This window comes from Hemiscyllium ocellatum, chromosome 4 (genome assembly GCF_020745735.1).
Source record: "Hemiscyllium ocellatum isolate sHemOce1 chromosome 4, sHemOce1.pat.X.cur, whole genome shotgun sequence".
Taxonomy (NCBI): domain Eukaryota; kingdom Metazoa; phylum Chordata; class Chondrichthyes; order Orectolobiformes; family Hemiscylliidae; genus Hemiscyllium; species Hemiscyllium ocellatum.
In genome coordinates, this window is record NC_083404.1 from 30,503,731 (window position 1) to 30,527,637 (window position 23,907).

Here is a 23,907-nt window from a genome sequence, read left to right on the forward strand (position 1 = left end):
TCCCCCCCCTCATTCTCTCTCTCTCCCCCCCCATTCTCTCTCTCTCCCCCCCCTCATTCTCTCTCTCTCCCCCCCTCATTCTCTCTCTCTCCCCCCCTCATTCTCTCTCTCTCCCCCCCCTCATTCTCTCTCTCCCCCCCCTCATTCTCTCTCTCTCCCCCCCCTCATTCTCTCTCTCTCCCCCCTCATTCTCTCTCTCTCCGCCCTATTCTCTCTTTCTCCCCCCCCATTCCCTCTGCCAGTCCCCCCCCCCCCATTCCCTTTCTCTCTCTCCCCCCCGATCCCGGCCCGCTTTGACCGTTGCACCTTTCCGGTTGTTCTGGGATACGGACCGTTGGCGCTCATTTCCGGACTGAAAATGTTGCGTTGGGCGACGGCTCGAGCGAGACGGTTTGGAACCGCGACAGGTGAAGGGGGGTGGGGTAACGGTGGGGGGAGAGGGTGAATACAGGAGACTGTCAGAGGAGGGGAGTCTCGGTGGTAGGTGAGGGTAGAGGGGGATCACATACTTCTCTCCTTCACCCTCTCCCAAAGTGTCACAGACAGGAGAGGGGAATGTTTGGGAAGGGAGTCTTAGAGAAGGGCTAGAGGTCAGAGAGGGGAGTGTTTGGAGGGGATAAAGGGTAGGGTTCAGTCACCACTGCAGACCTCATCCCTGGTGATATTGGCTGGAAGACAGTGGGAGAGTATGTTTACTGCAGAAGGTGTCTGTTGCACTTCCCAATTAGTGAGAGCTCATTGAATTGAAGCATCAATGTAAACTTGGATATGATGTGTCGGTGTATGTGTTGGACTGGAGTGAACAAGGTCAGAAGTCACTAGAACCCTAAACTACAGCAGCAAGTGAAGGCATGAGAAGGGATTTGGAAAAATTCATGAGCATGTTAGAGTGGAACAGTAATTTATTGTCTCTTTAATTTATGAAAAGTACATAAATTACCATAATGGTATGAGGAGTTTCAATTACAGCAAACTTCTTATTAGCCAGCACCTATGGGACCAGGAATGTGCTGGTTGATCAAATATTCTGGATGATCAAGAAGTCCACATAATCAATATAAAAATACATACTAAGTAATAGAAACCTGGCACAATTACAGTCATCAGGCAGAGTGCTGATCCATATTTTATAGTGGGTGGCTTGAGGAAGTCAGGAGGTGAGTTGCTCACTGCAGAAATCTTTGGAGAAAGAAGTCACTTGTGAGCATGGTCCACAGGCCCCCTAATAATAACCACAATGTAGGATAAAGTATAGAAGAAGAAATCCCTACTGTAGACCTGGTTTCAGATAACTAGTCCAGTTCAATTTCTGGCCAATGGTAACCCTCATGGTGTTGATAATAAGAGATGTAGCAACTGTAATGCCATTGAATGTCAAGGAGAGATGGATAGATTCTCCCATTTGAGATCATCATTGCTTGGCACTTGTGTTGCATGAATTTTACTTGCTATTTATGAGCTCAAGCCTGAATGTTGTCCAGATCCTGCTTCAGTTTGGTGAGGACAACTCCAGTATTGAGTCACTGCAATTGGTTCTGAACATTGTGTAATCAGCCTTGAACATCCCTATTTCAGATCTTATGATGGAGGAAGGGTTGTTGAAGAAGCAGCTGAAGGTGGTTGAACTCCAAAAAATCACATCCAGATTCCTATTGACTTAGTTTAGCTTTGGTTCTTTGGTGTATTTGATCAAATGTTACTATGGTGTTAAAGGTGGTCATGCTCTGCTTTGATAAAAGCAAACTGTATTTGACTAGCTTTATTGAGTTATTTAATGTGTATGTGGACTTTTAATACTGTATGATTATCGTACAGGTTCTGCTATAATGTACTTTTCATTAACACGAATGCACTGTAATGTAATTGATAAATCGGGGACACTTTCTGAAGCACAGACTTTTAAAATATGTGTTGGCTTTAAACATTAAGCACTGTTTAAACTGCGGGGTTGTACAAGAGCATAATCATTGCATTATAGAAGACCTACCTGTATTTGGATTTGTTAACACAACCGAATTCTGTCGCACTGTGGGTATAAAATTGGCTAAGAAAAGAAAGCAGGGGAATAATGATGAATGGTTATTCTTGAACCGGAGGAAAATGTATGGTGGTTTCCCCTATGACTGGCATAAGATAAATATTAATGAGCTGAACTTGGGCATATACAAACTAAAGAAAAAATAAGTAGTAATATAATCCAAATGGTATAATTTTAAAAAGACTGCAAGAACAAAAAAAAGCTCAGAATGTACATGTGCAAGCTTTTGATGCTAGCAGGAGAGACTGTTGAAAAAACTTTACTCATTCTTTGGCTTCATGAGGTGAGGTGTGATATACAGACTGTAAAACGACTTTGGCACTATAGTACAGGAAGCCATTCATCTGAGGCAGCAACAAGTAATGTAGTAGTAGTAGAAGACGACAGTATAGTGAGGAAAATCAACATCTTTCTTTTCAGCAAAGAACAAGGAGGAGTCCAGAACACTGCCTGAATAATCTGCTTAGAGCTGGTAAGGAACTTGCAGTGGAAATGGGAGTATCCATATAGGTAGCAATACCATAGTTAGGACGAGGAAAGAAGTTCTCCACAGAGTATGGGAAGTTAAGCATTGAGTTTCTGTTTTTTAATTTAAAGGTTACAATCTCTCATTATTACCTGAGCAATGCGAAAATTGGCTAAGGGTATATGAAATTAGAAAGATGAATAGATGGCTGTGACCCTGGTGTGAAAGACGTGTGTTCTAGTTCTGATGCCTCTGGCACCATTAATAGGGAAAATTGGGATTGTAGCTTTGGGATGGTTGACATCCAAAGTATGTTGAAGCCTGGGTTCTTGTGAACTGTATATCTAGGGAAGTGGAAAACATTTTAAACTAAATGGTGAGGCAAGAATTTAAATGAAGGAAGATGTGTATGAAAGAATAATAATGATGTAAGAGAGGAAAACATTAAATGGGAGATGAGCGTCAAAGGATGATAGGTAAGAACAGATAGAAAAAAAGTCAGAAATACGCTAAAGTAGATGTTTCTGTATCTGAATATGCATGACAAAGCAAATAGGGATGTAATTATAGGAGGTATGGTTGATAGGTTTGCAGATGACACCAAAATTGATAGTGAAGACGGGTTATCTCAGAGTATAATGATCAGATGGGCCAATGGGCTGAGTGGCAGATAGAGTTTATTTTAGGTAATTGTGAAATGTTGCATTTTGGTAAGGCAAACCAAGGCAAGATTTATACAGTTAATGGTAGGGCCCTGGAGAGTGTTGCCAACAAAGAGACCTGAGGGTGCAGGTGCATAATTCCTTGAAAGTGGAGTTGTAGGTAGATGGGTTGGTGAAGGCGGCACTTGGCACACTTGCCTTCATTGGTCAGGTCATTGTGTACAGGAGCTGAGACATAATGTTGAGGCTGTGTAGGATATTGATGAGACTACTTTTGGAATACCACACGCAATTCTGGTCTCTTTGGAACGAGGTTGTTAAACTTGAAAGAGTTCAGAAAAGATTCACAAGGTGTTGCCAGGATTGGAGGGTTTTAGGGAGAAACTGAGTAGGCTGAGGCTATTTTCCCTGGGGCTTTTGAAACTGAGGGGTGACCTTATAGAGATTTATAAAATCATGAGGGACATGGATAGGGTACATAAACAATTTTTTTTAACTCAGGTTAGAAGAATTCAAAACTAGAGGGCATAGATTTAAGGTGAGAGGAAAAACACTTAAATGATACCTGAGGGGCAACACTTGAATCACACTGCACCTTGGAATTCTGTGGTCATTTTCTATTTAAATAATACTCTGCTTTTTTTATTTTCTATATGTTATACTCCATCTGGCACAATTGCCACCCTTGATTGACAGTGCTAATTCTCAATCTTTACCTAGCTTCCTATTGTCCTTGGAAACAGACCCTTCAGTCTACCTCATCCATGCCAACCAGATATCCTAAATAAGCTAGTCCCATTTGCAGCATTTTGCCCATATTTCCCTCAACCCTTTCATGTACCCATCCAGCTGCCTTTTAAATGCCGTGATTGTATCCACCACCACCACTTCCTCTGGCAATTCATTACATACATGATCAAATTAAAGATGTAGAGAGATTCAAGTGTTCTGATGCGTGGGTCTCAAAAACTGAGTATGCAGGTACAGTATGTGGTCAGAAAGAATAATAGGATGTTATTGTTTGTTACAAGAGAAATTAAATGAAGAAGTAAGGATGCTATAAATCAATTTTATAGGGAATTGATGAGACCACATCTCAAAAACTGTGCTTTGATTTGGACTTCTCATTTAAGGAAGGATGTCAATGTATTGAAGGAAGTTTACTTGATTAATTCCTGAAATAAGCAAATTGTTTTGAGGATATGTTGGACAGGCTAGGCTTGTTTCCACTGGAGCTTAGAAGGGTGAAGGGGTGACTGAATTGAAGTGCATAACATCCTGAATAGTTTTGACAGGTGTATATGGAAAGGATTTCCTTTTATAGGTTGGTCCAAAACTAGAGGGCTCTGTTTAAAATTAGGGAACTGACATGAGAATTTTTTTTCACTGAGTATTCAAGCTTCACAAAGAAGTGGAGTATTGAAAACACTGAATCCTTTCAAAACCAATTAGATAGATTCTTTTTGGGCAGGGGAATTCAGGGTTATTGGGAAGATGGAAATGGGAACTTAACACAAACAAATCAGCCTTGATCTTATTGAATGGTGAAATGTGCTTGGGCTGAATGACAGAATTTATCTAGATCAGGGACGATCTCTGGAGAAAGACACATAAATGAGACCTACAGTAATCCTCCTGAAATGTTAAATCTGTTTTTCTTTCCATTAGCATTACATGGTCTACTGTATATTTTCAGCATTTTCTGTTTCTGTTTCAGATTTCTAGTGTTTGCAGGATTTTGTTTTGGTTGTACTGAAATAGCACCAAGTTGAAGGACTTCAGAATGACTAGAGAAGCCTGGGTTGTTCTTCCTGGAACAAAGACAGTTAAGGGGAAATGGGATACAAATGTTTGAAACTATGAAGAGTTTTGATCGAGTAAGTAAGGAAAAATGGTTTCTAATACCTGAAGAGTCAGTATTTAGAGGACACAGGTTTAAAGTAATTGGTGTGAGAATCAGAGAGGAGATGAGAAATTTCTTTATGGAGCAAGTTGTGATTTAGAATGTGATGCCTGGAAAGGTGGTGGAAGCAGATTGAATAGTACCTTTCTGAAGGGAGTTCGATAAATATTTGAAAAGGAAAATGATTTAGGCTTATGACAAAAACGCAGGCTAGTAGAACATATCCTGTCACTTTCAGTAGGTTTGACCTTATCCCAGACATTTCTGGTGGAGACCAGGGCTTCAACTTTCAATTCATCCAGTGGATGACACCCATGAATTTGATTTCCACTTTACTGCCTGTGTTGAAAGACCTTAAAACCCTCATTAAAAACAGTCACATGGCACTGCTATTGGTCTGCAAATCTTTCCACTCTTCCATTTCTATCTCCAAGAATGAGTGAAAAGTTACAAAAGACAACAAAGACTAACTGAACATCCTAGCATGAATTCCAATCAAGCAAGATGATTCTGAACCTTGTATTTGAAGTAAAAAGATTGTGGATGTTTGACGAGAAAGTGCATGAATTAATTATTGTGTGGGTAAAGCTGCCTAGAGATGTGGTGAGGTAACCACTCAGAAGGGAAGGCTCCCAACCTTGTTCAGCATCCCATGACTGACTTAGCGGTTTCTACACAAACATAGTTTGCATTTCACTTTCATTTCCAACCAACTACCATATCCTGCTGGTGTGGCCTCTGACCATCTGAACACACAATCAAATGATGAATAATTGTTAATGCTGTTTGTCTTGAATGAGTACCTCTATCAAGTTAAGACCTTTCCGTTGAATTACAGGTAGTAATGGAATTGGCTGTATATTAAGGTTAGAAACTGAATGTCTTTATGGAGCAGTATCATTCAAGGAGAAGAGGTGCTACTTGATTACAATTTATTGATCACCAAATGGTGCCAATTTCTGACCTTTCAGGTACTGTCAACAGATGCACCTAGATCCACTGCTTGGATCCTTTGATTAAGGAAAATACAAAATATAAGGTGCTGATATCTTCTTAAACCTGGGGTTGAACGGAAGGGTTATGGGAGCAGGATAGGTAAATGTGGTTAGACTGATCTACTGATGAGGAAAGTAAATGCCATTATAGCTTAGTAGGACCAAAATAAATTATTTCTGGGCTGTAACTATGACATATGCATTATTTCTTGTGTCTGACCACTACATCAGGGTTTGAACCAATACTGGTGTTTAGCAAAATTGAAAAGAACATGCTTTGTTTGAGCTTGGTCATTTCTCAAGTTGGAACCGTTTGGATTGATGTCATATGTGGACCTAACCAAATTCACAAATTCAGGACTGTACTTTAACCCAACATTTGGTTCAACCCACAGCACCAGTTCTGCTGACCAAAAGTGGCCCACTTGGCACTCACATTCCATGCCCAGCTTCAAGCCAGCAAGTTGGGCTTATTACCAATTTAAAGTTTGAGATCGTTTTGGTCCCCAAGACTTCTAATCATTTGCTTCACTAGGTAAAAGTGCGTGGCAGATGAGAGTTAGCTATCCTGAGGGAAATTTCAGAGGGGACCAGCTACTGGGTGGTTTGATTAGTATTTCGCTCCTATGTGAAGGTCAGATGACTGATTTTTACATCAGGACTGTTATGGATCTCCACCAGAGTTTGGCTTTGCCTTGCCCAGGTATAGTTCACCATCATATCTGTTAAGACCCTGATGTTCATATAGTATCTGGATTTGCAAAGAAACTTGTGTCAGCATTGTCTCAGTGATAGCACTCCTACTTAGTTGGAAGGCTATCGGCCTACATCTCATTCCAGACACTTGACCATGTAATATTAGGTAACATTCTCTTTGCTGATACTGAGACAGTGCTGTTTTTGGAATGATAGATTAAATTGAAGCTCTGTTTGGCCCCTCAGGTGTGTGTAAAAGGTTCATGGCACTATTTGTGGAAGGATAATAGTGTTCTGTTCAGTGCCCCAGCCAATATTTACCCTTCAATCAACATAATTGGAAACCAGTTTCTATGGTCTATACTTCAATGATGTTGGAGAGACTGCTTTACGCAGTTGTGTTTTCCTATATTACTGCAGTGACTCTACTTCAGTCATAACTGTGACTGAGACTTATATGGGCAGGATTGGCAGCTCAGCATTCTTGGTTACATGGTATTTAGATAGGATAGAGGGATAAAAGAAAGGTGGTCACAACATTGATGAAAGAACCAATTATTGCAGTAAGGAGGGATAATTTCTTGGAAAAATAGTCAATGAGCTCATATGGAGCGAAACAAAAAAATAGAATAGATTAGAACTCATTAAAGCAGATTTAGAAATACAAATTCCATGAAACAGTTTTCTACGTGTGCAATCTGAAGATGCATCAGTTTCTACCATTTCCTTTGGCCCTCATCTGATTCAGTTCTTTCAAGTCTTTCTACATTTTTCAGAGTGAGAGTTCCAAACAGAATAGCATGGAAACAGTTGGTATAAGCTTCAAATAAGTCTTTAGCATTCTCTGAGACTCGGGATGTAGTTTGACTGATATCCTTGGGGAATATTATTTCTTGAGGTTTTCTAATGATCCAGGGGAATCCCTCCCACCAGGAGCTAGTAAAACATGGCCTACCTGACTGGACCTTAATCACCTCGGGCTTGGTGTTGGCTACTGCAAAGCCCTTATGCAGAAGTGGAGAGGCACCCTAAATATTGGAACTTCTAGACTATTCTCTACTATGACATATTGTTCTGCCTTCAACTCTCATGAAAGAACCCCTGTGGCGCAATGGCAAGAAAAAGGTGTAGGACTTGACAAGAAGATAATTTATGCAATAGCTAAGTAGTTTTAATACATTTTCTAACAATTTTTGAAACCCTTTAAATGGATGGGATCACCCATCTTATATTAATGCACATTATCAATGAGAAATGTGCTGTTTACATCCATTGTGTGTGCAGTTCACACAGTCGGACCAATGTGATTGTGCTTTGTGATTTTAAAGCAAATGTTCAACAGGATACTTTTGACGTAAGTTTTGAGAGGATCCTAAGAAATGGCATGTGTTTATTCAAGTATTTATATTCTAAATGCTTGTGTTTTTAAAAAGAATTGTGCAAAGATTAACCATAATAGAATGATACCTAATCTTGTGATTACCAGATCATCCTGTGTGTCCCTTCGACACCATTCTATAAAATGCTACCACAGCTCAATAAACCAGACTTATGATGAACGTAGATTGCAAAAGAGAGTCCATTGGTAAATTGCTAACTGGTAGGACCAAACCTACCACAAGTCCTTAAAAAAAGTGAATTGTCAGAAGGACAGCTGTTAAGAACTTGGGTGTTTGAATATGGATTTTCTTTCTTAAAAAGATGGTGGAAGCCAAATCCATAAAGTAACAGAATGGCTTAAATGCAAAAGGGTATGAGGAAAGGAGAGTTAATAGAATTTAAGTGGATGACTCCATCTTTCAGGAGAGCTAGTGTGAGTAAAATGAGCTGAACGAACCTTTTCTTTGTTCTCAATCTCCATCAGGAGATTTTGCACCTTTACCAACAGGCAGTAAGGGGATCATCTACCTGGTTTACATTCTATCTAATTTTTCTTACCCAATGGTGAAAGTCTGTATTTGACTTTTGCCTTCCGAATAGGATGTATGCTTTCCAACTCCGATAATGCTACCCAATACTGTTGCTTGTAGGAATCATGAAACAAACCAAATTTCACTCCGTCGTTACTGGTTCTCAAGGTATTGCTTGAACTCTTGTATCACCTGAGATTTACATCTGGCTGCTGATGCAGTATGTGCAAACGTGTGGGGCACTTAAGCAGGCTATTCATATCCATGATATTAAGTGTGGCAGTGGGGCAAAATGAGCTTCAAGAGAAAGGCTGGAACCATTTTTTAACGTTCTGTCTATCCTCTTTATCTGGCTGTCTGGCATCTAGTTCACCTGACTCAGATGTGACCTCTTGTTCTAGCTGTGGCTCCTTGCTTTTATTTTGGTGGTCTGAGAAACCACTTCCTGAAGGATTCAGACATTACTGAAATGCTCAGACATTTTACTGATTACAGCAGACTAAAGTCGTACTGTATGTAAACATTTTTTATAAAATATAAACTACTGAGGGTTAGAACCAGTTCAGTCTCTACTGAACAAAGGAACACGCTAAATTAAATTGACAGCTCTTGTGGGATGTAATAAATGGATTTTGCCTCTATGTTTTTGTTTATCAGCATTTCAGTGTACTTATTTTTTCCCTAGCATGGAACAGTGATAGTGTCAGGCTTGGCTCGTGGTCAGCGGTTTTCTCTGAGTCAGACAATCCTAGGTTCAAGATTTACTTTCAGACTGATCTTCACTGATTCCAATGTAGTATTGAAGCCATTCAATTTTTTGGATGAGGTGTTAAAACCTGCTTTCTCTGGTTTATGTAAAAGATCCCATCTCACCGTTTGAAGAAGAATACCGATACTACCTTAGTGTTCTTTATTGGATACAAAGTGCTTTGTCAGTATTACAGTTGTGAAAAATACATGATAATTTCATTTCTGTTCCTTCACACCTTTGAATAAGAGAGTTGTGACTACATTGTGACATGTACCTATTACCCACGCTGAGATAGTACTTCATCAATGATGATGCAGGCTTTTGAATTATTCTAAAGTGAAGCAACCTGCAGTAATGACCTGTGCCAAATTAGTTCAATAGAGAAAATGTTGGGTGAAACAGACATTGTGAGTTGGGATGGGGTGGCAGAGGGTTGGATCAGCTCCAGTGAGGGGATCGGAGGAATTCCAGGAAAATCTAGTGGTTAGAAATAACATAGAAGAGGATTTCAGCAGTAATTGAACTGTGGGAGGGCGCAGATCAGAGAATCCCTATATTGTAGAAGTAGTTCATTTGGCCAAATGAATCCACATTGCCCTCCCAAAGAGCAACCCACCCCCTACCTTGTCCCAGTAACCTTGCATTTCCCATGGTTAATCCACCTAGTCTGCATGTCCATGGACACTATAGACAATTTAGCATAACCAGTGCACCACGCCTGCACAAATTGGACTGTGGGAGGAAACCCATAGACACAGTCGCCTGAGGGCGGAATCGAATCTGGGTCCCTACTGCTGTGAGGAATCAGTGCTAACCACTGAGCCACCATTCTGCAGTGGGCAGTGAAGTTTGGATGGGCAAGGAAGTGGAAGTATACGCTCTTAATAGCGAGGACATGCAGTTTTAACATGCATTTAAATTGGGTTGAGGTGCAAGAACTTATGATCATCCAAAATAATTTTCTTTCAGTCCTTGATAATTTAGGTTCAGTGAGCACACTGATTCCCATATTTAGAGTGCCTTGCCTCAAAACCTTTATTATCTTGAGAGAAGATGATTATTTTGTTCCTAGTCAGTGATCCATATTACTTGAGCTGTTAGAGTAGGATTTGAACTCTCAATTTCCAACTCCAGTGGAAGTACTGCCAACTGAACCGTAGCTGGCACTTGCAGAACAATTTGATTATTAAATTTCTGGCTTTTGTGGAGCATTCTGATCTTGAGGTTTGGGATTTTTTGGAGGTTGGGAGAAATGCTTTTAAAAAAGTGCTCTTCAATTTTTATTTATTAGTCTTGTGCCAGCAAGTTTTTTATTTATTTCCTCCATAGATAAATTATGGCAATCACAATCCTGGAACTGCTACATTTTTTATTTGATCATGGGATTTGAGCACCACTGTAAATGCTACCTTTTATTTCCAAACCCTAATTGCTGTAAGAAAGGTGTTGGTGAACTACCTTGAATTTTGATAGTCCATGTGGTGTGGGTACATCCATGATGCTCTTAAGAAAAGAGTTCCAGTGACAGTATATTTCTAAGGTTGTATGATGTATAATTTGAAGAGGAGCTTGCAGGTATGCCTTATTACCCTTGTTCATTTTTGTTGTGTCTGTCTAGTAAAATCATGGTTGAGCTTCTGTCTCCACTGACCTTCCTGCTCTATCCTCATATTCTTTGTTTTCCCGTCATGAAGACTTGACCAAAGGAGTAAACCTTCTTTTGGTAGAACTTTTGTTTAGCCATAGAGTATTACAGGAGGGAAAGAGGCCCTTCAGCCCATCATGTCTGCAGGCTATCAAGCGCCTATATATTTTAATTCCATTTCCCAGCAAGTAACACATAGTCTTGTATGCTATGGTGTTTCAAGTGTTTATCTAAATAACTTTTAAATGTTGCGATGGTTCCCTTCTCTACCACCATTACAAGCCATGAATTCCTGGTACTCAGCATGCTCTGCGTGAAAAAAAGTCTCCAGCCCCTTAAATCTATGCCCCCTGGTAATTGATCTTTCACTAAGGGAAATACTTATTCCTATCCACCCTATATATGCCCCTTGTAATCTTGTAGACCTCAATCATTAACCCCCTCTTGCCTTCTCTGCTCTAAGGAAAATAACCCAGGCCTATCTAATTTCTCTTCATAGCTGGAATTCTCCAGCCTAGGCAACATCCTTGTGAATCACCTCAGCACTTTCTCCAATGCAGTCATATAGTTTGATGACCAGCACTGCATACAGCATTAACTATGTCCTATACAGCTCCATCATAACCTCTCAGCTCTTGTATTCTATGGTTTGACTAATAAAGGCAAGAATCTGTTATGTTGTCTTAACAACCCTATCCATCTGCCTTGTTGCCTTCAAGAATCTATGTACATTCAGACTAGGTCACTATCGTATAGTTCCTTGATTTATCCCTACTGCCCTTCTTGAATAATGGTACCACATGAACTGTCTTCTGGTACCTCTCCTGTGTTAGCTAGAATTTGAAAATTAACACCCAGATTTCAGCATTCTCTTCTCTTGTCTACTGCAATAGCCTAGGCTGCATCTTATCTGGGCCTGGGCATATATCCAACTTTGAGCCTGCTAAAACCCTAATATACTCCTCCCTTCTCCATGACAATTTGTTCAAATTTATCAGTGTCCCTCCCTGATTTTCATACCTACATTGTATTTGCATTCATTATCAAGAACAAAGTACTCGAAACCTCACCAATATTTCCTGACCCCCACACAAATTGTCACTTTGGTCCCCAATGTGGTGTATTTTACCCTGGTTTTCCTTTTATCTGTAATATACTTTTAAAATGCCTTTGGGTTATCCTTTATTTTATGATTTAACCACTACATTAGAAAAAAGGAAGAGTCACATTAAAGAGGCAACAGCCGCTGATATATTTTTGGTAACTCAGCTGTAACATCTGGAATGATGTGTGCTTCAAAATCTGCTATTAAGGGAAACATTAAATTACAAAACTTGCCTGTGTGTATAAATACCAAGAGAGTGTTAGCTTCACTACCAAGTACCACCTATTTTAATTTGTCAATTGATTTCTTTGATCTCATGATTAAGGGAAGGTGATGTCCGGGTGGTATTATTATTGGACTATTAATCCAGACACCCAGATAACATTCTGGGGGCCTGAGTTTGAATCCCACCAAAGGTGGAATTTGAATTCAGTAAATATTTGGAATTAAGAATCTAACGATGACAATCTGTTGTCGATTGCCAGTAAAAACCCACCTGGTTCATTAATGTCCTTTAGGGAAGGAAATGAAATCCTTACCTGGTGACTCCAAACCAACAGCAATGTGGTTGACTCTTAACTGCCCTCTGGGCAATTAGGGACAGGCAATAAATATTTTTTAGATTAGATTCCCTACAGTCTGGAAACAGGCCCTTTGGCCCAACAAGTTCACGCTGACCTTCTGAAGAGTAACCCACCCAGACCCATTCCCTTTGACTAATGCAACTAACACTACGGGCAATTTAGCATGGCCAGTTCAACTGACCTGCACATCTTTGGACTGCGTGGAGGAAACCCACGCAGACACAGGGAGAATGTGCAAACTCCACATAGACAGTCACTTGAGTCTGGAATGGAACCTGGGTCCCTGGTGCTGTAAGACAGCAGTGCTAACCACTGAGCCACCGTGCCGCTCCCATGATGCCTCTTTAGCGACAACATCGTTCTGTGAATGAACAAAGAAAAAAAGATTAGATAGCAACATGTGGCATGACTCCAGAAATGTCATCTGAACCATCTCGTAAATCTTGAGACAAACCCGAAAGAGTTTTAGTACAAAAAGCCTTGAATTCCTGTTTTTTGAAAAATAAACTCATATAATCAACAATTGATTTAAAAATTTCAATCGAATCTTAGAATTATTACAACACAGAAAGATGTCATTAGGCCTGTCAGGTCCATCCTTGTTCTCTGCAAGGCCAGTTCACCAAGTTGCAGTTTTTCTCCTTGGTCTTCAATTTGTTAACCTAATTCCCTTTTGAAGGCCATGATTGAATTTCTTTCCACCAGCTTTTCAGAAATTGTGTTCGAGATCATAATCCCTATGACAGGCATGACTTTTCATTAAAATGTCTCTGGTGATCAGTTTGCTATATTGACTGTGCTTGACTATTTGATGCTGATACAAGGAGCATTAGAATGTAAATAACAAAGGGCCAGCAATGTTACCAGTCCAGAATGATTTGGAGATGCTGGTGTTGGACTGGGGTGTACAAAGATAAAAATCTCACAACACCAGGTTGATTACTTTACGTGATCATGTGAAAAGATCTTGAATAAATGAAAATCACACACCAGGTTATAGTCCAACAGGTTTAATTAGAAGCACACTAGCTTTCTAAATCTTGAATAAATGAAATTTGGTTAGATGAGCAAAGGGGATTGTAATTGAGAAAATGAATCTGGTGTAGGCCTTTCTGTGGGTATTGATTAGTCCATGCTTGACAAACCTCAAAACAACTGCCTTCACACAAAGAAGTCAATTGGAAACTGCTGATAAGTATTCCTTTGAGCATTAAGCCCTTAGTCAACATTATGCACATCATCTATGAGGTTATTTGAGACCAATTGATGATAAAAGTTAATCAATTAGATAAATTTATCATGGCCAACTTTAGTCACTTAGCATTCTTTTAAATATCGCGTGCAAGCTGACCATCCGTACAAAGCTGCATTGTCTGCATTGGGGGTTCTTGCATTGCAATGGCAGCATCCAAATTCAATTCGCACCCAATCCAGATATGCGTCATGGCATGCCTGAACAGGTTGATGAAAAATATTGACATGCTTTACATTGTATATAAGCCATAATTCAAGTATAGTATCATCAAATTATATGATTAGGAAACTCAGATGCTGAGTTGATTGTAGGATCAGCAGAATGATTTGGACATGCCGGTGTTGGACTGGGGTGTACAAAGATAAAAATCTCACAACACCAGGTTGATTACTTTACATGATCATGTGAAAAGATCTTGAATAAATGAAAATCACACAACACCAGGTTATAGTCCAACAGGTTTAATTAGAAGCACACTAGCTTTCTAAATCTTGAATAAATGAAATTTGGTTAGATGAGCAGAGGGGATTGTAATTGAGAAAATGAATCTGGTGTAGGCCTTTCTGTGGGTATCGATTAGTCCATGCTTGACAAACCTCAAAACAACTGCCTTCACACAACTCAGCATCCCTCATCCCTCAACTCAGCACCGCCCTCCTAACCTGCAATCTTCTTCCTAACCTCTCCGCCCCCACCCCACTCCGGCCTATCACCCTCACCTTGACCTCCTTCCGCCAATCACATCTCCATCGCCCCTCCCCCAAGTCCCTCCTCCCTACCTTTTATCTTAGCCTGCCTGGCACCCTCTCCTCATTCCTGATGAAGGGCTTATGCCCGAAACGTCGAATTTCCTATTCCTTGGATGCTGCCTGATCTGCTGTGCTTTAACTAGCAACACATTTTCAACCTTGATTGTAGGATCCTCAGGTATCTCATAAAGGATCTGCATTGTTGGGAATAATTGTTCCACACAGTTTTGTATTGTTTAGTTTGGATTGAAATTCAGTTACTCAATGACTTCCCTCACCAAATTGAGGAAAGATCACCCAGTACTCTGAGAAAATTACCAGTAGATGCAGAAAACCCTTCATGAAGTTCAACTTTTATTTGCGGACAAAAGCTGTGGCAATCAGAAAATGCCTTTCCTGTCTTCTTCCACCCCTCTCCTGGAAACTCTAGTTCTGCGCTAATCTGACAGCATTAGCATAACCAATTACACTAGTTTGCTTTGTCTCTCTAACTACCATCTTCTGCCACAATGATCTACTGCTTGCACTTAACCTATCACATTACACTCTGGATTAGTGGTGCTGGAAGAGCACAGCAGTTTGGGCAGTATCCGAAGAGCAATAAAATCGACGTTTTGGGCAAAAGCCCTTCATCAGGAAAAAAGGCAGAGAGCCTGAAGGGTGGAGAGATAAGCTAGAGGAGGGTGGGGGTGGGGAGCAAGCAGCATAGAGTACAATAGGTGAGTGAGGGAGGGGATGAAGGTGATAGGTCAGGGAGGAGGGTGGAGTGGATAGGTGGGAAGGAAGATAGGCAGGTAGGACAAGTCATGGGGACAGTGCTGAGCTGGAAGTTTGGAACTAGGGTGAGGTGGGGGAAGGGGAAATGAGGAAACTGTTGAAGTCCACATTGATGCCCTGGGGTTGAAGTGTTCCGAGGCAGAAGATGAGACGTTCTTCCTCCAGGCGTCTGGTGGTGAGGGAGCGGCAGTGAAGGAGGCCCAGGATCTCCATGTCCTCGGCAGAGTGGGAGGGGGAGTTGAAATGTTGGACCACAGGGCAGTGTGGTTGATTGGTGCGGGTGTTCCAGAGATGTTCCCTAAAGCGCTCTGCTAGGAGGCGTCCAGTCTTCCCAATTTACAGGAGACTGCATCGGGAGCAACGGATACAATAAATGATATTAGTGGATGTGCAGGTAAAACTTTGATGGATGTGGAAGGCTCCTTTAGGGTCTTGGATGGAGATGAGGGAGGAGGTGTGGGCACAGGTTTTGCAGTTCCTGCGGTGGCAGGGGAAGGTGCCAGGATGGGAGGGTGGGTTGTAGGGGGGCGTAGACCTGACCAGGTAGTCACGGAGGGAACGGTCTTTGCGGAAGGCAGAAAGGGGTGGGGAGGGAAACATATCCCTGGTGGTGAGGTCTTTTTGGAGGTGGCGGAAATGTCGACGGATGATTTGGTTTATGCGAAGGTTGGTAGGGTGGAAGGTGAGCACCAGGGGCGTTCTGTCCTTGTTATGGTTGGAGGGGTGGGGTCTGAGGGTGGAGGTGCGGGATGTGGATGAGATGCCTTGGAGGGCATCTTTAACGACGTGGGAAGGGAACTTGCGGTCTCTAAAGAAGGAGGCCATCTGGTGGGTTCTGTGGTAGAACTGGTCCTCCTGGGAGCAGATACGGCAGAGACGGAGGAATTGGGAATATGGGATGGCATTTTTGCAAGAGGTAGGGTGGGAAGAGGTGTAATCCAGGTAGTTGTGGGAGTCGGTGGGTTTGTAAAAACACCACCATCATCTTTAGCATTATCTCATCTGCCACATGATTTAACCAGCCTATCATAATTAAAAATCACACGATGCCAGGTTATAGTCGAACAGGTTTATTTGGAAGCATGAGCGTTTGGAGTGCTGCTCCTTCTTCATGTGGTTGTGGAGTACTCCACAATTGTCATGTTCAAATTGATAATACGTATTAAAGTTTTATACTATTTGGAAAATATCTACCCTCCCCATTTTTCTCATTATTGGACCTCTTTCTCTTCATACTTGCAGTTCATTCAAGCATTACTCTGACAGCTATTCTTCTTTTTCAAGTGGAATAGTAGTTCCTTCAGTTTTGACATGCTTGCAAAATTGGCTCAGCCAAACATTACTGGTTTCTCTCATTGATCTATGAACTTGCTCAGGGATAACATGAAGGGAACAATCCCCTCGAGGTTCTTTGTTTTTTATATCCTCCATCAGCCCTTTCAGTTTTCTTTCTTCCCTCCAATTTGTCCTAAACTGTATGACCATTCACATGCTGTAGTTTAAGATATATCTGTACCGATTATTGGTGAATGGGATTTTTGGCATCATGTCTGCAATGAATCAAGGTGATACATTAGTATTTGAATCAACAAGCTAAAAATATAAAATTGCAGACTGCTTGGCGATCGAAAGCTGTGCTCACTGCTTCAGTTTATGTACAGTGATAGTAGTGGGTTAGCCAGTCTGCCAAGAGTGCACAATTATCAAAAAATGATTCCACTTTTCAGAGTCTACTTGAGTATTATATAAATTAACATACCACAGTTTCCTGTACAGCTGGTTTCTGGTCAGGAATGAATGAATTTTGTACTCTTTGATCTTTAGATGATAGAGTCAGTACTTAACTGCTTCATGATGAAGCAAAATAAAACCTTTAAATTTTTGTGAAGAAGAGAGTCTTAATCATCTATTTTTTAAGAAAACAATTTAATTAGAATTAGCTTTGTCTCTTTCCCTTAATTTGCTGTATATTTGTTCAAATAGGCAATCACCTATTGTTGGAGCTAGTTTGAATGAATTATTGAACAGATGGGAGAAACATTTCCAATAAAAGATTTCCAATAAACTTGGCTATGCAAGTGTCTAATATTTGATATTTAAAAGTCAGTAACCTTCCAACAGCTTATAGATCCAAAGTGCAACTCATCTGAGATTATCAAATCTAGTGTTAACATCCTTCACATAAAATCCTTTTAATGTTGCTGTAACTTTAGTGAGGCATTAATCATGTGACTTTTCTCACTGAACACAGTGTTTATTTGAGATGGCTTTATGTCTTACTTGCTGTTACTGCACTAGGTACTAACATATGCAGTAAAACAATTATTTACATGATTGCATGGTTACATAATCAATCCAAAAAGACGATTATAACTCAAAGTCTAAGAAATATTGTATGCAATTCTGTTTCTTATACCTCACAATAGCCTTAATCTTCAACCCCGTCACCACCCTCCCTCATCAGGCTCTGGAAAACAAATCTAAACGTGATTTCTATTTTTCGCAGCTTGGCTCAATGTCTTGTTGCAACTTGTCACTATGCCAAACATATGAATGGGATTCAGTTGTCATAAAACTTTAAATAACTTTATTAACATCTTCTCTCAGCATTTTTCTAAAGCATAAATATGCTTGTCTTTTCAAATTCTTAACAGTGCTTTATAAACACCTTTGCAGTTAAGGTAAATCTAACACCATTTACTGATTCATTCCTTTGCCAGGTCATGGTCTTAACATTGTAATGCCATGAATGCATATGGCATTACATTAGATTAGATTACTTACAGATTAGATTAGATTACTTACAGTGTGGAAACAGGCCCTTCGGCCCAACAAGTCCACACCGACCCGCCGAAGCGCAACCCACCCATACCCCTACGTTTACCCCTTACCTAACACTACGGGCAATTTAGCATGGCCAATTCACCTGACCCGCACATCTTTGGACTGTGGGAGGAAACCGGAGCACCCGGAGGAAACCCACGCAGACACGGGGAGAACGTGCAAACTCCACACAGTCAGTCACCTGAGTCGGGAATTGAACCCGGGTCTCAGGCGCTGTGAGGCAGCAGTGCTAACCACTGTGCCACCGTGCCGCCCAAATGGCAAATAGTAAGATTAGAACTCGCATAGTAAATCATCTGGTGATGATTGCAGGATGTTTTTATTAGCACTTTGAAACTCTTGAGTAGCATTGCCATAAAACTGATAGGATGCTTTATCCTCAAACTAGTAATGAACTTACCACTGGGACAGAGTTAATACTAGTTACAATCAATACAGATTGACCTTCGATTTCAATGTTAACATGTCTTGGGTAGGATTAATGAAGTGCGTTCTAGTATTGTGGAGTAAAGGTGTAGGTCTGTGAGCTGGGAGTCCAAAATTTGAATTTGAAGAGAAGTAGTCAGCATTTCCAAGTACTCTTTTATTGTGTTTTATTTCAAGGAGCAATGAGGACTGAGGTTGAATGCTTCTCTATCAGCACACTGGTCCCATTTCTGTCAAAGACAGTGTTGAACTTTGCTACAATCAGTATTTTTGTTGAAGAACTGGAAAGTGTCTTTCCTGTCTTATGTTCCATGCCTGTTGTTTGCTGCTTTTGCAACTCTTTTCCAACATGAAAAATGAATCTGAAGGAGCCTGTGTATACAGAAATCCCATAAGTTATTTTGAACAACTATTTTACCCAATGCTTTTCAAAATTGGTTGGTTGATATTAGTAGCTTGGGGAGGGTTTGGTGTTTGTGGCACTACCATCAAGGTCAGCATTTATTGATTATCCCAAGTTGCCTTTGATAAGGTGGTGAGCCATTTTGAACAGTTGAAGGCGAAGATACTCTCCAGCGCAGTTCAGTAGGGTGTGTCAGGATTCTTAGGTGGCAGACATGATGGAGCAAGGATTCATGTGCCAGGGATTATGTGCGATTTTGAGGGAATCCTGGAGATGATGGTGTGCAGGTAAACTGTCAGTTCTTATCATTATAGATAATAGTCGTCACAGACCTGAAGGTTTTGTTAGAAAACTTGGTGAACCTTTGCACTATTCACATGAACACTAGCTAATTTGTGATGTGCAACTGAGAGATCATAGGGCTCAAAGTCAGTGTTGAAGATTTGTAGAGCAACTCCCAATTGCATACTTTTTTTTAACCACAACATCTGATGGGTCAGCGAGACAAGACTTACCCTGGGATATTGATCATGGTGTCTTGGACATAAGTTATGATTCCTTGAGTATGATCATGCCTGCTTTTGCTTAATTGCTGTGGGACAGTCTCCCAGTTTTGGCACCCCCCCCCACCTTACCCTGCCCAGATGAAAGTAAGGTGGACTTTGCACGGTAGACCAGGCTGAGTTTGCCATTGTCATTTCTGATGCCTTGGTTGATTCGTAGTTGGCTGTCTGGTTTCACTTCAGAGGGCTTATGCTGCGGAAGATCCCATTATAGTGAAGAACCAACAGCCATTTAGATGGGGATGATATTAAAATCAGTCACAAGACTAAAGAGTTATGTATTAAAATGGGCGGTTTGTAAGCTTGTGTTCTGCGAGCCAAGTCATGTAGCCATTTTTTACCCTGTGATATGAATCATGTTGGTTGGACCAGTCCTATCAGGTAACAATGAGACATAGTAAACAGAGACATTGCTGTACAATTGTGGTGTGGGGACTCCCGCCCATCTTCCAAGGACCCCTTATCCCACCTCCAACACACTACATCCACGTGGACACACCGTGCTGGCCTATTACCTGCCCTCGACCTCTTCATTTCCAACTGCCGCCGGGACATTAATCGTCTCAACCTGTCAACCCACCTCTCCCACTCCAACTTCTGACCCTCACAATGCGCAGCCCTCCAATCCCTCTGCTCCAATCCCAACCTCACCCTCAAGCCAGCAGATAAAGGGGGTGCAGTGGTAGTCTGGCGCACTGACCTCTACACCGCTGAAGCCAAACGCCAACTCGAGGACACCTCTTCCTACCGCCCCCTCGACCATGACCCCACCCCCCATCACCAAACCATCATCTTCCAGACCATACAGAACCTCATCACCTCAGGAGATCTCCCACTCATTGCTTCCAATTTCATAGTCCGGGAACCCCGCACTGCCCGGTTCTACCTCCTTCCCAAGATCCACAAGCCTGACCATCCTGGCCAACCCATTGTCTCAGCATGCTCCTGCCCCACTGAACTCATTTCTACCTACCTCGACACTGTCCTATCCCCCCTGGTCCCCACATACGTTTGAGACACCACCCACGCCCTCCACCTCCTCCAAGACTTCCGTTTCCCTGGCCCCCAACGCCTCGTCTTCACCATGGATATGCAATCCCTCTACACCTTCATCCACCATGACCAGGGCCTCCAAGCCCTCCATTTTTTCCTCTCCCAACGTCCCCAACAGTACCCTTCCACCGACACACTCATTCGTTTGGCTGAACTGGTTCTCACCCTTTACAATTTTTCCTTCGAATCCTCCCACTTCCTCCAGACCAAAGGGGTAGCCATGGGCACACGTATGGGCCCCAGCTATGCCTGTCTCTTTGTTGGCTGCGTAGAACAGTCAATCTTCTGTAATTACACCGGCACCACTCCCCATCTCTTCCTCCGTTACATTGATGACTGCATTGGTGCCGCCTCATGCTCCTGCAAGGAGGTTGAGCAATTCATCAACTTCACCAATACGTTCCACTCTGACCTTAAATTTACCTGGACCTTCTCAGACACCTCCTTCCCTGGACCTTGCTGGACCTCTCCATCTCCATTAATGATGACCAACTTGACACTGACATTTTTTACAAACCCACCGACTCCCACAGCTACCTGAATTACATCTCTTCCCACCCTACCTCTTGCAAAAAATGCTATCCCGTATTCCCAATTCCTCCGCCTCCGCCGTATCTGCTCCCAGGAGGACTAGTTCCACCACAGAACACACCAAATGGCCTCCTCCTTTAGAAACCGCAATTTCCATTCCCATGTGGTTAAAGATGCCCTCGAACGCATCTCATCCACATCCCGCACCTCCACCGTCAGACCCCACCCCTCCAACCGTAACAAGGACAGAACGCCCCTGGTGCTCACCTTCCACCCTACCAACCTTCGTATAAACCAAATCATCCGCCGACATTTCCACCACCTCCAAAAGGACCCCATCACCAGGAATATATTTCCCTCCCCACCCCTTTCCGCCTTCCGCAAAGACCGTTCCCTCCGTGACCACCTGGTCAGGTCCACGCGCCCCCCTGCAACCCATCCTCCCATCCTGGCACCTTCCCCTGCCACCGCAGGAATTGCAAAACCTGTACCCACACCTCCTCCCTGACCTCCATCCAAGGCCCTAAAGGAGCCTTCCACATCCATCAAAGTTTTACCTGCACATCCACCAATATCATTTATTGTATCCGTTGCTCCCGATGCGGTCTACTCTACATTGGGAAGACTGCACACCTCCTAGCAGAGCGCTTTAGGGAACATCTTCGGGACACCCACACCAATTAACCACACCGCCCTGTGGCCCAACATTTCAACTCCCCCGTCCACTCTGCCGAGGACATGGAGGTCCTGGGCCTCCTTCACTGTCGCTCCCTCACCGCCAGACGCCTGGAGGAAGAATGCCTCATCTTCCGCGTCGGAACTGTTCAACCCCAGGGCATCAATGTGGACTTCAACAGTTTCCTCATTTCCCCTTCCCCCACCTCACCCCTAGTTCCAAACTTCCAGCTCAGCACTGTCCCCATGACTTGTCCTACCTGCCTATCTTCTTTTCCACCTATCCACTCCACCGTCGTCCCTGACCTATCACCTTCTCCCCTCCCCCACTCACCTATTGTACTCTATGCTACTTTCTCCCCACTCCCCACTCTCCTCTAGCGTATCTCTCTACCCTTCAGGCTCTCTGCCTTTATTCCTGATGAAGGGCTTTTGCCCGAAATGTCGATTTTACTGCTCCTCAGCTTTTATTGCTGTGCTCTTCCAGCACCACTAATCCAGAATCTGGTTTCCAGCATCTGCAGTCATTGTTTTTACCTAGTTGAGTTAAGAGGTGTATGTTTGTAATGTTTCACTCAAAATAAGACTGAGTAAAGATTTGCTTCAGTGTTATCCTCCAACTAGCTTTCCAGTTTAGAGCAAAGTTTATGTTCCTGTATAACTTCTCCATTTGACTAGAAGTTGAATTTGTGATGCTTTGACGATGAGTTCTAACATTTGTGCATTTATTTTCAGGAAACGTAAAACCTTTGGATGGAGTTAAAATCCTAGACCTCACAAGGTAAATTTGATTTCAATAATATCAAAGAACTTCAAGTTGGAATTTAATGTGATAGGTGTAATTGTTTGTTTCCAAATCTCCATTTACAGGGTGTTAGCAGGACCCTTTGCCACAATGATCTTAGGAGACCTGGGTGCCGAAATCATCAAAGTAGAAAGACCAGGTAATTGGATTTGATTGGAGAATGTTTGCTTTTAGGAGGAAATATGTATGAAACAAGATTGATAACGTCCTTACGAATAATAGATTATAGGACATAAGACATAGCAGCAGAAGTTTGCCATTCACGTCTTTCAGTTTGGCCAGCCATTCAATGAGATCGTGGTTGATCTGATAAACCTCAACTCTACTTTCCTGTCTTTACCCTATAACCCTTGAATCCCTTACTGATTAAAACTTTGACTTGAGCAGATTTAGCTTTATCTCTGTTTTGTTTTATGTTTTCTTTTGAATGTTTGTTTTTATCATATTACTTTCTTCCCTCCTTTACTGTGGGTTTGGATGGCTGTCATCTTGTCATTCACAATTTACCTAAATACATCTTTATTTCTTTACCTATTACCCACCCCTTTGGTTTTTGTGCCATGAAACCTTTTGCCATTTAGTCTCCAAGATGTCTTCACAGATGGACGGTCTCTATTGTTCTTCCAATTCTTACTTATTCAAAAGCTATCACACATTTATCAACCTTCAATGTTAACTCCTTTTCATTCTCTATAGAAGCGGCCTGACCTGCTGAATATATTCAGCATTTTTGTTTTTATTTCTGCTCATTGCTGTTTGTGGACCTTGCTGTCTGTACATTTGCTGCCACGATTCAGAACTGTTTCATTGATTGTAAATTTGGAACTTTGAGGTTGTGAATGTTTACTACTTCCTCATAATAAAAAAAATGCTTGTGTGCACCTTCTCTTTGTTTCACTTTTTAACATTGGGTTTCTACCATTATTTCTATGTCATTTCACACATATGTTGTTAATCACTTTTAGCTCTTTACTTCTCCTTTCCTGTTCTCCTTTCCGCCCTTCTTCAGCTCTGTGTAAATTCACTTTCTTCCCCACTTCTGTGTATATCTTTTATTGCCTTTTCTGCATG

The 23,907-nt window shown here is 41.8% G+C and overlaps 1 protein-coding gene across 1 annotated transcript in view; it reads left to right on the top strand.

Annotated features, from left to right (window-relative positions):
* The first annotated feature begins 323 nt into the window (after window positions 1-323).
* Window positions 324-23,907, top strand: part of sugct (succinyl-CoA:glutarate-CoA transferase) — a 429,896-nt gene continuing 406,312 nt past the window's right edge. Inside the window, exons 1-3 of the mRNA XM_060824198.1 lie at window positions 324-407; window positions 22,767-22,812; window positions 22,902-22,975. Of these exons, the coding sequence (XP_060680181.1) occupies window positions 359-407; window positions 22,767-22,812; window positions 22,902-22,975 (169 nt within the window). The 5' untranslated portion in view covers window positions 324-358. The remainder of the gene's footprint in view (window positions 408-22,766; window positions 22,813-22,901; window positions 22,976-23,907) is intronic.